This window comes from Oratosquilla oratoria, chromosome 4 (assembly GCF_046742065.1).
Source record: "Oratosquilla oratoria isolate Oo_2021 chromosome 4, ASM4674206v1, whole genome shotgun sequence".
NCBI lineage: Eukaryota > Metazoa > Arthropoda > Malacostraca > Stomatopoda > Squillidae > Oratosquilla > Oratosquilla oratoria.
The window spans coordinates 69769288-69786070 of NC_134780.1; the positions used below are offsets into that span (position 1 = coordinate 69769288).

Consider the following 16783-nt stretch of genomic DNA (forward strand, 5'->3'; position numbering starts at 1 on the left):
ATATATAATTTATGTGAACGTATTTCTGTTTATATATGTAATTCATCTCAGGCTTGTAACAGATTAATCGTATTTCTATTATTTTAAATGGGAAAATTCGTTTTTAAATCTAAGGTTTAAACTTTCGACCAACTTTTCGGAACAAAATGTGGTCGGTTTTTGAGGTGCCACTGTACATACCAGTATATATATATATATATATATATATATATATATATATATATATATATATATATATATATATATATATATATTATATATATATATATATATATATATTTATTACACACACACACACATATATATATATACAGTATATATGTATATATATATTATATATATATACATATATATATATATATATATTATATATATTATATACACACACACACACACACACACACACACACACACACACACGCACACACATGTAATATTGGTTACATTTATAAGGCATAGACTAGAGTATGCGGTGACATTGTGGTCATCCAGTACCAAAAAGAATATAAAGAAAATAGAATCCAGAGAGCAGCAACAAAAATGGCACCTTGCAAACCTATCATATGAGGAGAGATTGGCTAAACTGGAGTTACCGACGCTGGAGCAAAGAAGAGAGGTGACCTACTGACCATCTACAGAATCATGAAAGGCACAGAGATACTCGATAGAGAGGACTTACTAAACTGGGACAAGAGAAACACAAGAGGACATGGAAAGAAAAAAAAAAAAACATAGCTACAGAAGAGAACCGAAGAAAAACAGTTTTCCACATAGAGTAGTGGACACTTGGAACAAGCTGGATAATGAAATAGTATGCGCAAAAACCATTCATAAGTTTAAAAGCAAACTAGACACTGCGAGATACAAAGGCGGGACACTACGAGCATAGCTCACCTTCCCGCAAAATACAACTAGGTAAACACACACACACACACACACACACACACACACACACACACACACACACACACACACACACGTCGGTCGGGGTGGCAGCGAGGTCTGGACTCCGGTGATATCTTCAAATTTCGAGGATCACAACGACAAAGAAGTACCTGTGTTGTATTAATAGGAAAGGGGAAAGCTCGTGGTGTAGTGGGAAGGTGAAGAAAAAGGAGAAGGGGAGGGATTACTGAGGAAAATGGAAGGAAATGAGGAAGGGGAGGGAAGTTAGACGCCATGTCAACAAAAGACGGCCAGACGACAATGGCGAAGTCGAAGAGATTAGTAAGAATGTAAAAATTAGAAATATAGATAAGAGCAGCGCAATGGAATGTGAAGATAACTATTTTCATGGTTTTAATGAGGAAGGAAATGGCAACCTCCCCCGACTGGAGAAACTAAAAGAAATTAATAAAAATTGAGAAGTTAGGTTTAACCAAATAGAGTTGATTACTCAACGAGTTGATAAACTGGAAGAACTAAAGAAGGAGAATCAAAACCTAACTAAAGAAATAGAAGAATTAAAAAGACATTTAAGAGAAGTAAAAAATGAGAATGAGGAATTGAAGAGTAATAAAGAGAATAAAGAGTACATAGCAGAAGAGGTAAGTGGTTAAAAAAAAGTACAAGAGAACAACAAAATGGAATTTAGAGGTATAATGGAACAGCTGATGAAAAAACAAACTGAAAACACAGTTATTACAGTGATGAGGGAGAAGGAGAATATAGTAAGAGACTTAGTGGATAAAAAGAAATGTATAATTATATTAAGGATGGAAGAGAAGTATAATCCAAATAGGACTACAAGAATAAAGGAAGAAAAGGAAAAAGTAAATAAGATATTAGAAGCAGTTCAAGAAGATGAACCATAAAACAGGGAAATAAATAGAAGAAATATATAGAATAGGGAAATACAATACAGATAAGACCAGACCAGTTAAGGTGAAATCCAGGTCACAAACAACAGCAGAGAATATCTTAGCAAAAACAGGGAAACTAGCAGTGATCAATATAAACAGGTATGGATAAAAAGAGAAATGAATAAAGAGGAAAGAGAGGAGAAAACAAAAAGACTAGAAGCTAAGGAAAAAACGAGAAAAGAACAGTCAGAAAAAGAGAAATTCTATTGGAGAGTAGTGGATATGAAAGTGAGGAAATGGTTCATAGCAGAGAAAAACAGAAGGGAAACAGGAAACACAATGGAAGTAGCAGAAAATTAAAAGTGTCTTACACAAATATAGATGGCTTAATAACAGGCTTGAACGAACTGAATGATTAGCTGAAGGAAAAAGATCCGGACATAATGGGAATTGTAGAGATAAAATTGAAAGGTCCACTACCACCCAACAGTGTAGGACATGGTGCATATAATTATTGGATCAGAAACAGAGAGGTAAAACAAGGGGGTGGAGTTATGTTCCTGATTGAGGATATAAATGTGAGGAATGTTACATATGGAAACAATAGAGTAGAGATAATTATGATGGAAATAAAGGACAGGGGTAAGAAGAGCAGGAAGTTTTTGGTAAATTATGTGCCTCCTAAAACGGCTTTATGGGAAGAGAGAGAACACAAAAATATGTTAGAAGACACAAGGATAACACTAAATAAGATAATGGAAGATGGAGGAATATTTATAATGGGTGACTTTAATTGTACTCGTAAAGAAATCTGTTGGGAAGAGATGATAGTGAAGGGTGGAGACGACCTATGGGGAAATGTACTACTTGATATGATTATAGAACATATTATTACGCAATGGATACAAGGGAATACTAGGTATAGAAATGAGGAAGAACCATCGATACTGGACCTAATAATCACACCAGAACCTGAAATAGTGGACAAGATTGAATATAAGACACCAATATGTAAAAGTGACCATATATTGGTTGAACTGGAACTAAACGAGGAAAAATACATGGGAAAAAACGAACAATATAGAAAGGGAAGATTGATGTATGATATAATTTTTTTTTTTATCAAATAAGAGCATTCTTTAAAAAAAGAAGACTGGGAAAGGAAACACAAGGAGTAAACAACAGTAGAAGAGAAACTGAATATTCTGACAAAAAATTATAAAGGAGGGGAAAAGTATGTTCCAAGACAAAAACAAGAAAAAGGATATGTAAAGGGTTGGTACAACAAAAGATGTAGGGAGTTAAAAAGCTGGGATAAAATGGAAAAAAGATAAGACCTGAAAATAGAAAGTATATACTGGTTATAGAAATCAATATGTACAAGTGTGTAGAGAAGAAAAGAAAAAATACGAAAAAGATGTCATAGAAAAATGTAAAGATCAACCAAAACTATTTTATAAATTTGTACACAACAAACTGAAAAACAAACAAGAATTAGAGAAACTACAAAAAGGAGGAATTGAATACACATAGGAAATAGAAATGGCAGAAATTATGAACAAGCATTTTAAATCGGTGTTTACGAGGGAGAACATACAACTTAGAGATGTCGAGTGGGAGGAGGAAGTCCCCCCCTATGAAAGAGATAGAAGTAACAAGGAAAGAAATAATGAATCACTTGAGTAACCTCGATGTCAGAAAATCGCACTGACCAGATGAAATGGCAAACTGGATTTTGAGAGAATGCAATAATGAACTAACAGACAAAATACATAGTCTAATAAGCAGTTCATTGAAAGAAGGAAAAGTTCCAGAAGATTGGAAAAGGGCAAATATAGTACCAATATATAAAGGGGGAAACAAGGAATATCCTACTAACTATAAACCGGTCTCTCTTACAAGTACGGTAGCTAAAATTTGTGAAAGAATTATCAAAATTAGATGGGCAAAGTATTTGGAAAAAACAACGTACTAAATCCAAGGCAATTTGGATTTAGGCAAGGACGATCATGCGTCACAAACTTTGTGTTTCTATCCAAGACTAATATATGTAATACAAGATAGAGATGGATGGGCTGATTGTGCATTTCTAGACCTGAAAAAAGCTTTTGATAAGGTGCCACATACGAAATTGCTAAATAAATTAGAAACTGCAGGAGGAATACAGGGCAAACTGCTAAAGTGGATGGAAGACTTCCTGAATGAAAGAAAAATGAGAGTAGTGATAAGAGACATACATTCTAAATGGGGTGAAGTGATTAGTGGAGTTCCACAAGGAACAGGTCTGGCCCCAATAATGTTTGATATATATATTAATGATATGGATAAAGGAATTGAAAGTTATACGAGCTTATTTGCGGATGATGCAAAATTGTTGAAAAAAGTGAACACTGTAGAAGATTGTGAGTCGCTGCAGAGTGATCTCAATAAAGTATGGGAATGGAGTAGGAAGTGGGAGATGGAATTCAACATTAAGAGGTGTAGTATAATGGAATTTGGAAGGAGCCCAAAAAGAATAGTGGGATCATATAAATTGGGAGAGGAAGAAATTAAAGAAGTAGAAAATGAGAAGGACCTGGGAGTCATTATGAATAATATGTCCCCTGAGAAACATATAAACAGAATTTTTGGAGAAACTTATAACTTAATAAGAACAATCAAAGTGGCATTTACATACCTGGACGAAGAAATGGTGAAGAAAATACTGGTCACTTTGATAAGACCAAGATTGGAGTATGCAGCGACATGGTCACCAAGTACAAAAAATGTATAAACTTGAAAGAATACAAAGAGCAATTACGAAATTGGCACCAACACTCTCAGAACTATCATATGAGGAGAGACTAGCAAAACTTGAGCTACAGACATTAGAGCAAAAAGGAGAGGAGACTTGATAACTATAGAATCATGAAAGGCATAGAAATTGTTGATAGAGAAGATCTAATAAAATGGGGTAGTAGAGATACAAGAGGACACGGAAAGAAAATCAAAAAAGACAATTATAGAAGAGATCAGGAAAAGAACATCTTTCCCCAGAGGGTAACAGACGTTTGGAACAAGTTAGATGAAAATGTGGTGTGTGCAAAAACGATACACGAATCTAAAAACAGTATAGATAAAACGAGATACGAAGATGGGACCCCACGAGCATAGCTTCCCTTCCCGTAAAATACAACTAGGTAAACACACACACACACACACACACACACACACACACACACACACACATATATATATATATATATATATATATATATATATATATATATATATATATACAGAATATATATCACATGAAAACCACTGTTGGAGTAAAAAAGACTGGAGACGGGGAATCTATATATTTCGATTGCAAACTGCAATCCTCTTCAGTAGATACAAATTGGAATAGTGAATGCTACTTAAGTAGCACCCTTGACAGGGCAAAGGGGAACATTAGGAGAGGTCTTTACCCTCGGCTCACTCCGTATGTGAGGTCAGGAGGCAAATGTCTTTTTAATAGGCTGGTGATGAAAAGTCCTGAAATTATATCCGGGGACCATTGCCTCTTTGAAATGTTCATATTGGGCTGGTATTCAATTATAGTAGATTCTACCATTTTTTCTCCGGAACTCACATCTAGATTTATAAATAAGCTCAGCTTTGTCCCAGTCTAAACATTGTTGAAATTGTTTAACATGTTGGAACACAGCTGAGCTTTCTTGTCCATATTTAATGGAACGTTTATGTTCGATCATCCAAGTGTCCAAATCCCTCCCAGTCTGTCCGATGTAAACTAGCTTTAAGTCTTTCAATCTGTTTGATTACTTCTACTTTACTAATGCTGATATTAGGTAGACTACTTTCTTTATCCCCTCTGAAAATCGGATCGCAGTCAGATACTTTATCTAACCTCTCATTAGTAAACACCGATAGAAAGTAATAGTTAAACTTCTCACTCATTTTCCCCTCCGATTCTATCATGACATTTTCATCGTTTTTAATTGGTCCTATTCTTTCTTTATTTTGTGTTCTATAGAGATGAAAGAAACCCTTTGTTTTGGATCTTGCTTGACTAGCAACCTTAATTTCATAATTATGTTTCGCTGTACGTGTATTCTTTTTAACAAGCTTTGCCATTTCGCCATATGTTGATTTAAGGTGTGTTTCCCCGTTTTTTATTTTTACGTAAAGTTCTCTTTTCATTCCGATCTCATGTTTCAATCTGTTCGTCATCCATTTGGGAGTATTACTATTTTTCCGTATTGGCTTCAGGGGGATATTTTGTGCATTAATAATTAAATCAGTTAGATTGCTATACATTTCATCCAAATAGCTGACCTGTATGTTGAGCCCTCGCCCCCAAATGACCTGACCCAAGGTATGAATATTATCCTCCGTGACCCAACACCTGGCCATGACCTGACCCCCGATCACGCACCGAGACTCGACAATGTCCGAAACATCCGCATGACATTTCATATTCAATTTAAAATAGGTTTTTATATTGTCAAAGTTTGCTCTCCTAAAGTCTGGTACTTGGACGTTATTCGTACTTTTTAATTCTTCCCAAATAATATTAAATCTTATTTCTTGATGATCGCTAGAGCCTAGACTATCTCCCACTTTTACGTTACTCATTAGGTGCTCATTATTAGTTAAAACTAAGTCCAGAATACTTTCTCCCCTCGTAGCATCGGTAATCACTTGTTTTAGGAAATTATCCTGCACCACATCTAGGAACTTCTTTGTTTCCTGATCTCCTATTAAAGTTTTCCAGTCAATGTTTCTATAATCAAAATCTCCCATGACCACAACGTTTTTGTATTGGGACGCTCTGTGAATTTCATGAATCAGGGGATCAGTCTACTCAATGCTGAGGTTAGCAGGTCTATACAAGACGCCAATAATAACTTTCTTATTCTTGCCTATAATCTCTACCCAAATGGATTCCGTACAGTCCTCTTCCTTAATCGAATTGTTGATTATACAATTTATTGTATCTTTAACGAAAAGTGCTACACCTCCCCCACTCCTGCCAACCTTATCCTTGTGAAAAAACTTATATCCTTCTATTTCGATTTCCGGAAGGAAATGTTTATCAGCCATGTTGATCCAGGATTCAGTAATAGCTATAATATCGAAATTCTCTACGCATGCTTTACCTCGCAGCAAATCAACTTTGTTAATTATGCTTCTGCTATTTGTATAGTAAACTTTTAGTTTATCTTCCCTCCACCTGCTTTGGTGATTCTTTTCACACTCCTTCTCTAAGTTGTTTCTATTGCCTAAACTATATTCCGATCCTTCCCCCCTACTCCCACGTAATCTACCCGAAAAAAACCCTGTAGGATGCCTACTTCTCACTAAAGGGATTCAGCAAGGAGCCAAAATCCTCTGGGCGACAAGTGCACCCCGTCCCTTGTAAATAGATGATTCCTACCGTAAAAGCGGTCCCAGTTGTCGACAAATGCCCATCCATTGGCCTTACAATGTTTTGCCAGCCTGCTATTCATTGCAATAGCCCTGGAATACCACATGCCTCAAACTCTACGCCTCGGAAGGATTCCACATACAGATGGAACACCTCCCCTATTTCTAATCTTGTCTAGCGCATCCCGGAACCGCGCAAACAATTCCTCACTCCCTAACTTACCTATATCATTGCCCCCGGCACTTAAGCAAACTACAGGGTCCTTACCTTCCCCTACTAAACACTCTTCAATTGATAGAGAGGATCTAATAAAATGGGATAGTAGAGATAAAAGAGGACACGGAAAAAAAAAGACAATTATAGAAGAGACCTGAAAAAGAACAGCTTTCCCCACAGGATAATAGACGTTTGAAGTCGCTGCACAGAGGACCTAGTATTATGATTTCTGTGACATCCGTCCACAAGCTCACAGCAGCATACCAGCTTGAGCGTGTGAAGGAGGCGGCAGCTGCTGTTGAGAGGGCAGGTGGGCGTGTCATCGGGTCTATCACAGACAACCACAAGATACCAGCAGTACTGTAAGCTGTTTGATTTTCCGGGCGATTGCCGTGCCACAACCAAGCATACTCTTGACAAAGATCGTGTCTGGTTTCTCCTTTTTGACACAGTGCATCTTCTGAAGTGCATCCGCAACAACTGGATCAGTGAGAAGTGCCAGAAGATCAGTCTTGACAATAAAACAACAGCATCATTTGCTGACGTCAAGGAACTGTACGAGTCAGAGAAAGGCAGTATTCTGAAGACTACTCCCCTCACTAAATTTGCTGTCAACCCCTCACGACTTCAACTACAAAATGTGCAGCATGTCTTGAAGGTCTTCAATGAAAAGGTTGTGGCTTCATTGAAGCTCAGAGGATGTCATGACACTGCTAAGTTCATCCAAATCATCCTCAACTGGTGGAATTTAGTGAATGTATCTGGGAAGGGGCAAGATCAGCGCATGAACGATCCATATCGAGCTGTTCAGGATCCCCAGTCCACCAGCCTGCAGATTTTCCTGCTGATTTTCAAAGAGGTTTCTTCAGGACATGGAGCAAATCGAATCAAAAGTTTCACCCATGACACCAAGAATGAACTAGTGCAGACTATGCAGGGACTGACTGCCGTTTGCCGCTACTTGTTCAGAAACGCTGACCTCCATTATGTCCTGCTGCGTGAAATCCAGAGTGACCGGCTTGCGGGGGAGTTTTCAGTCTACCATCAATCAACTGGTGCAAACTCTTTCATGACCACTGGGGATGTGCTCTCCGCATGCAAGCAGCGGCTCACGAGATATGCTGCCGTAAACCTCCAGTCCATCGATGTCCACCCTGTGTCGAAGGAACATACCTGCTTGGGGACTGCAATTGACCTAGAGGATGCAGCCTCTATTGAGAGGTGCACCACAGATGTGACACTGACTGTGAATGAAGAGTGCAGTGCGGCCTATGTGGCGGGGTGGCTTGAAACGAAGTGCGTGGACGATGTGGTCTTCAGCGCCGAGGAACCTCTTGTGACCAGTGACGTTAAGGACTTTATCGAGACAGTGTCCAGAGGTTCCCTGACAACTCCACATGTGTGCACTTTTGATCTTGTCAGATGTAGACTGTGTTTCATCAAGGAAGCCCGTCACCGTTCCTGCTGCCAGAAAAGACTGATAGAGATCTTGTCGACACTGGCCAGCTTCAGTGGGATTGACATTGACTGTCCCAAGATGTTCCGTTGTCTGGCAAATGTTCTCCTGAATGGACTCCACAACCTAGAGAAAGACCAGCAGAAGAATGCAGTCCTTCTCCAGACCTTTGTAAAGAAGGCCCGGCTCGCTGATTAATCGCTGCAGTCTGGTAAGCTTTTGCTTCTATGTCTGTTTATTTGTGTGATTGTTTGTTTGCAATCACAAAGGTTTATAATCCATTTTGTAAAATGTAAAACAACAGCAACTTGGGTTCCTTTAAAGTGTCCACTAACCTCATACAATAATACATGTTATGTCTGGCTAAAATTAGTATTTCAAAGCATAACAGTGCCTTGAAAATAATTTCTTATTTCACTATAAAAGTTTATATTAACTTATACTGCATTGAATAAGTCAATAGTTGATATGTTTGTCCTATATACAATGTTAGGTTTCTAGTTTTGATATATTTGTCCAATATAAAATATTAGGTTACAAAGAAAGCAATGGCTTCCGCTAGCGGAGCCAGGAATCTGGGTGTGCACGTCCTGTTCAATAGTAGTCCTTGATACATACATACATACATACATACATACATATATATATATATATATATATATATATATATATATATATATATATATATACAAGGAAATTATTTCCATTTAAAAATGTCTGAAGCAAAAAATAGCGGCGTTATTTGTTTTTCAAAATGGTAAAATTCATGTCAGTGGAGAGGGTGCTAATTTTGTTGCTAAACAAGATAGGTTACAATGATTACAGTCTTTACCTCCATAATCTATGACAAATTTAGCGAGCGTTCTTGGTCATGTAGTTAAATTCTTTTAATTTAAAAATCCAGTATCGTTATTACTATTTCGTTTCCAGTGATTTGTTACAGGACATGATTCAACTGGAAAATATATATAATAATAATAGTGACATGGAGACACTAATCAGATAGCGAACTCTTACATTCACCTTTTTTCCTATTTTTGCTTCGAATTATTGGTGAAATACGAATTCTAATGCTAAAAAAAAATCTGTAATGGTTAATGCCCGGTAATTTACTCCGAATAGTATATATATTCCCTGATTTATCCTCGTCGAGGTTCAATTTTAAGCAGATCTTTTTGGCCTTTGAATACTATCTGGAACTTAGAATAAATAAATAAATAAATAAATAAAATAAACATGGCAAAACTAACCTGGAAATTGGTGATATGGTTCAAGCCTAGGTCATGGTAGGTCAATATGATGGGTTTCGAACGATCGCCGCAGACGGACACCGTGATGGGCCCATGCTGGGTGTCGATTGTCTCCTTAACCCCCGTGGAGCCGTCCTCGCTCAGGCTGCGGGAGTTGGCCACGGAGAGTTGCACATGGCGGAGGTCCGCGTCGTCCAGGGAGTCGCTAGGCATTGTCCTGCGGAGGAAGAGTGACAATATCAGTGGAATATAGTAGGGTATATATATATATATATATATATATATATATATATATATATATATATATATATATATATATATATATATATGTGTGTGTGTGTGTGTGTGTGTGTACACACACACACGGCTCGGTGGCGGATTGGTAAAGCACTGGCCTCACAAGCCAGAGAACCGGGGTTCGATTCCCCGGCCGGGCGGAGATAATTTGGGTTTGTCTCCTTTCACGTGTAACCCCTGTTCACCTAGCAGGGAGTAGGTACGAGACGTTAGTCAAGGAGTTGTGACCTTGCTGTCACGGTGTGTGGTGTGTGAGTGGTCTCAGACCTACCCAGAGATCGGCAAATAATGAGCTCTGAGCTCACTGCCGTAGGGTAGTGTCTGGCTGTCTCGACAGAGACTGCAGCAGATCCGAGGTGAATACACGTATGTCGGATTCACGGCGAAGATTGGAACTTCGGAAAAGAAGTGCAATTTTCGTGGATCTCAACGACGAGGAAGTACCTTTGTTGTATTAGTAGGGAAGGGGAAAGCTCGTGGTGTAGTGGGAAGGTGAAGAAAAAGGAGAAAGGGAGGGATTACTGAGGGAAATGGAAGGAAATGAGGAAGGAGACGAACGGGCTCCCCCGGACGTCAGAAGAAATGTCAACAAGAGGGCTGCAGACGATGCAGGTGAAGTAAAAAATATCAGTAAAAGCATTAAGTTTAGAAATATAGATAAGAACAGCACAATAGAAAGTGGAGATAATAATTTCCATGGATTTAATGAGGGGGGGGGATGCCAACCTCCCCCAATTAGCAAGTCTAGAGAAAAAAACTAGAGAAAATTACCTAACATTGGGAGGTTAGGTTCAGCCAACTTGGATTACGGAAAGAATTGATAAATTGGAAGAACTAAAGGAGAACATATATATACATATATATATACAGTATGTATACATATATATATATATATATATATATATATATATATATATATATACTGTACATATATATACATATATATATACATATATATATATATACATATATATATAAATACATATATACATATATATACATATATATATATACATACATATACATATATATATATATATATATATACATACATATACATATATATATATATATATATATACATATGTATATATATACATATATATATATATACATATATTACATATATATACATATACTATATATATATATATACATATATATATATATACATATACTATATATATATATATATATATATATATATATTATATATATATACATATACTATATATATATATATACACATATATATATATACATATACTATATATATATATATATATATATGTATATATGTATATATATATATACATGTATATACATATACTATATATATATATACATATATATACATATATATATACATGCACATGTATATACATATACTATATATATATATATATATATATATATATACATATATATACATATACTATATATATATATATATATATATACATATATATACATATATATACATATACTATATATATATATATATATATATATATATATATAGATACATATATATACATATATATATATATACATAGACACATATATACACATATATATATATACATAGACACATATATAAATATATATACATATATATATATATATATATAATATATATGTACATATTTATACAGATACATATATATATATATATATATATATATATATACATAGATACATATATACACATATATATATATATATATATATATATATATATATATATATACATATATATATACATAGATACATATATACATATACATAATATATATACATACATAGATACATATATACACACACATATATATATATATACATATACATATATACACACATATATATATATATATATATATATATATATATATATTATATACATATATATATACATATATATATATATATATATATAGACTTATATATATACATATATATATATATATATATACTTATATATATACATATATATATATATATACTTATATATATACATATATGTATATACATATATATATATATATACATATGTATATATATACATATATACATATAAATACATATATATACACTATATATATATATATATATATACATATATACATATATATACACATATATATACATATACACATATATATATATAATATATATATACATATACATATATATATATATATATATACATATATACATTATTATATATATATATAAATACATATATACACACATATATATATATATACATATATATACACACATATATACACATATATACATATATATATATATATATATATATATATATATATAAATATATATATACACATATTTATATACATATATACATATATATATATGATAAGAGAAAAGACAAATGTATGGCAAGAGTGGTATAGGTAAATTCCAGGAAGGAGCAGAAGTATTTTATTCTCTAACGTTTCGACAGAGTCTTCTTCAGAGAGATAATAGTACAGGCAAATTGGAATACATTGTCTATATACTAAGCGGGTCATCTCACAGGTCGCCTTGGGAAAGAGTCCGCCGTTTGTGGCCCCTCGATGATTAATCTTGCTGTTGTGTGTGCCAAATTTACAAATCCTTCTCTATGATTGGTTGATTTAAAAGTATTAATATATGCAGCTTCAATAGTTTTTCTTGTCGTCTTTTTCATACCGGTGTGTAGGATTTTGGTGTTGTTCCAATTAGGCATATGTCCGTGTTGTGTAGCGTGTACTACTAGCGAATTAGATGTCCTGTGGTGTCGCATGTCATTCTTGTGTTCGTATAATCTTTTTGTTATTCCTCTTGAAGTTTCTCCACACAACAGCAAGATTAATCATCGAGGGGGCACAAACGGCGGACTCTTTCCCAAGGCGACCTGTGAGATGACCCGCTTAGTATATAGACAATGTATTCCAATTTGCCTGTACTATTATCTCTCTGAAGAAGACTCTGTCGAAACGTTAGAGAATAAAATACTTCTGCTCCTTCCTGGAATTTACCTATACCACTCTTGCCATACACACACACACACACACACACACACATATATATATATATATATATATATGTATATATATACATATATGTATATATTACCCGTCTGGGGTATTGGCTGCTTGTTATTGTGGCAAAGTAGCATGCAGTTGATACTTTAGGGTCTATATGGGGCGCCCCTACGGACCAGAGCCACACATCATTTTGTCTATGATAGAGGAAAACTCTGTTCATAGAGAAATTATGACACTTTTATACTACGACTGTCCCTCCGTTATGCTGTCCCCCAACCCCTTGTTGCTGTCCTGTACCATTTCTCTGAGTATTCTTTTCCTGTGGTGGGGGAATTCCCTGTGGTGGGAAAAAAGAATACTGCCACCAAGTATTCCCACTTGGATCGTAAGAGGCGAGAAGAAAGGGACGGGGATTGGGACTAGGCATCCTTCTCCTTGTAGCCCCACAGGGGACATTCCTAAACGAAAAAGTAAAGGCATAAGAGGGTCTGGGAGTTTTCCGACCAGCACCCTAAGGTTTGGGTCTTTTAATGTGCGTGGATGTGGTACAGATGAGAGTAAAAGGGAAGAGATAGGTAGTATGTTTGTGAGAAGAAAGATGGATGTGTTGGCTTTGAGTGAAACTAAGTTGAAAGGGAAGGGTGAGTGTAAGTTTGGGAGTGTAAGTGGGAGGTTATCAGGAATGAAGAGAGGGCAAGGGAGGGAAGGGGTGGCTATACTAGTAAGTGAAGAGATAGGTAAACATGTAGTGGAGTGGAAGGAGGTTTCCTCAAGGATAATGTGGATGAAGGTGAAACTGGGAAAGGAGATGTGGGTCTTTGTAAGTGCATATGGGCCTGGCAGTGAGAAGTGTGTAGAAGAAAGGGAGGCCTTTTGGATAGATTTAAATGAGTGCATAGAGGATTTAGGAAGAAATGTCAATGTAATAGTACTGGGAGACCTTAATGCTAGGGTAGGAAATGGTTCAATCGATGGAGTGGTTGGGAAATGTGGAGTTCCAGGAAAGAATCGTAGTGGAGAGTTGATGGTGGAAATGTGTCTAGAAAGAGAGTTGATGATAGCAAATACAGTGTTTCGGAAGAAAGTCAAACATAAGTACACATGGGAGAGGGTGGTGGAGGGAAGGGTGGTAGATAGAGCGCTAATGGATTATGTAGTGGTAAATAGGATTATGATGGGAAGAGTTAAGGATGTACATGTGCTAAGGGGAGAGGGTGGGGGAATATCAGATAATTTTTTGGTGGAAGGTAAGTTGAGAGTGGAGGATAGATGGAGAAAGAGGAAAGGGACAAAATGTAAGGAGGTTCTTAGAGTGAACTCTTTGAATGAAAAGGAAAAGGAGAAGGAGTACAAGAAGAAGCTGAAGGAGGAGTGGCAGGGAGTGAAGGATAGAGTAGAGCTAGGTGTTGAGGAGGAATGGGGATGGTTCAAGAAGGGAGTCATAAAGTGTGCAAGGATGGTGTGTGGAACAAGAAGGACAGGGGGAAATAGAAGAAAGGGTAGTGAATGGTGGGATGAGGAAACAAAGAAGGTTGTAGAAGAGAAGAAGCGAGCTTTCACAGATTGGTTACAAAATAGGACGAGGTACAAAGAAAAGAGAAGTAAAGCAAAAGGTAAAGGAGGCAAAGAGGAGAGCAGATATGAAATGGGGTGAGAGTATGACAGAAAATTTTGAAAGTAATAAAGAGATGTTTTGGAAGAAATTAAGAGAGGAAGAGGAGGCGAATCAAGTAGAGAAGAAAAGGTAAAAGGTGCAGATGGAGAGATGATAATGGAAGAGAGGGCAGTAAGGGGAAGATGGGCAGAATATTTTAGGGAGTTGCAAAATGTGAAGGAGGGTAGGGAGGGATAGATAGGTGCAGTGGGAAATGCGAAGAAAATGAGAATGATGAGTGAGGTGAAGGCAGTTGTTAAGATGATGAAAGCAGGTAAGGCACCTGGTCTGGATGGATGCCATGCAGAATGTCTGAAAAAGGGAGGTACAGTGATGGTGGACTGGCTGGTGAGGTTATTTAATGTTTGCTGGAGAGAGGGTAGAGTGCCGGAGGACTGGAGGATTGCCTGTATAGTTCCTCTGTGACAAGTGTGAATGTAGTAGTTTCAGAGGGATTAGCTTGTTAAGTGTAGTTGGGAAGGCTTATGGGAGCATCTTGATTGAGAGGATTAGGAGAGGAACAGGAGTAATTGGTGAGGAACAGTGTGGATTTAGGACGGGTAGAGGTTGTGTAGATCAGATCTTTGTGGTAAGACATATGTGAGAAAGCTATAGGAAAGGGGAAGGATTTTTTTTTTTTTTTGGCTTTTATGGATCTGGAAAAGGCTTATGATAGGGTAGACAGAAAGGCACTGTGGGAGGTTATGCAGATATACGGGATAGGAGGAAAGCTTCTGGGAGCTGTCAAGAGTTTTTATGAGAGTAGTAGAGCTTGTGTCAGGATTGGAAATGGAGAGAGTGAGTGGTTCGAGGTAAAGGTGGAACTTCGTCAAGGATGCGTTATGTCGCCCTAGCTGTTCAACTTATACATGGATGGGGTGGTGCGAGAGGTAAATGCAAGGGTAATGGGTCAGGGATTGGAGATGGTTAAAGAAAATGGAGAAAAGTGGGAGGTGAGCCAGCTGTTGTTTGCGGACGACACTGCGCTTGTGGCAGGATCGGAGGAGGGATGGAGGAAGTTGGTGGCAGAGTTTGGGAGAGTATGTGATAGAAGAAAGCTAAAGATAAATGTGGGTAAAAGTAAGGTGATGAGATGTACAAGGGGTGAAAATGGCAGTAGACTGGAAGTGCGCATTAAGGGAGAGCGACTGGAGGAAGTGGATAGTTTTAGATACTTGGGTGCAAATGTGGCAGGAAAAGGTGGAGTGAAGGTGGAGGTAGAATGTAGATTGAGAGAAGCGAGTAAATGCCTTAGTGGATTAAAGAGTGTAATGAGGAATAGACATTTGGGAATGGATGCTAAGAGGAGACTGTATGAAGGAGCGATTGTGCCAACAGCACTGTATGGGGCAGAAACATGGAACATAAGAGAAGAAGAGAGGAGTTTGAATGTGTTTGAGATGAGGTGTCTGAAAAGTATGATGGGGGTTACTAGGCTAGATAGAGTGAGAAATGAGGAGGTGAGGAGGAGAACAGGGGTGGAAAGGAAGCTGGGAGATAGGGTTGATGAAAGACTAGTAAAAGAGGTATGGAAGGCAGATGTGGGGGGAGTGAACATGAGGGGACGTCTTAGGATGAGGTGGATGGATGGGGTGAAGGGGGCTTTGGGGAAGAGGGGAATGTCTGTTGAGGAGGGACGGGAGAGGACAGAAGACAGGGG

General features: G+C 36.8%; 1 protein-coding gene across 6 annotated transcripts in view; it reads right to left on the reverse strand.

Moving 5' to 3' along the window:
* The window catches only part of MESK2 (misexpression suppressor of KSR 2), a 745500-nt gene that overhangs the window by 75007 nt on the left and 653710 nt on the right, over nucleotides 1-16783 (reverse strand). For all 6 annotated transcript variants that reach the window (XM_076184260.1, XM_076184256.1, XM_076184257.1 and 3 more), the window contains one exon: nucleotides 10138-10354. In XM_076184260.1, coding sequence (XP_076040375.1) covers nucleotides 10138-10354 — 217 coding nt within the window. The remainder of the gene's footprint in view (nucleotides 1-10137; nucleotides 10355-16783) is intronic.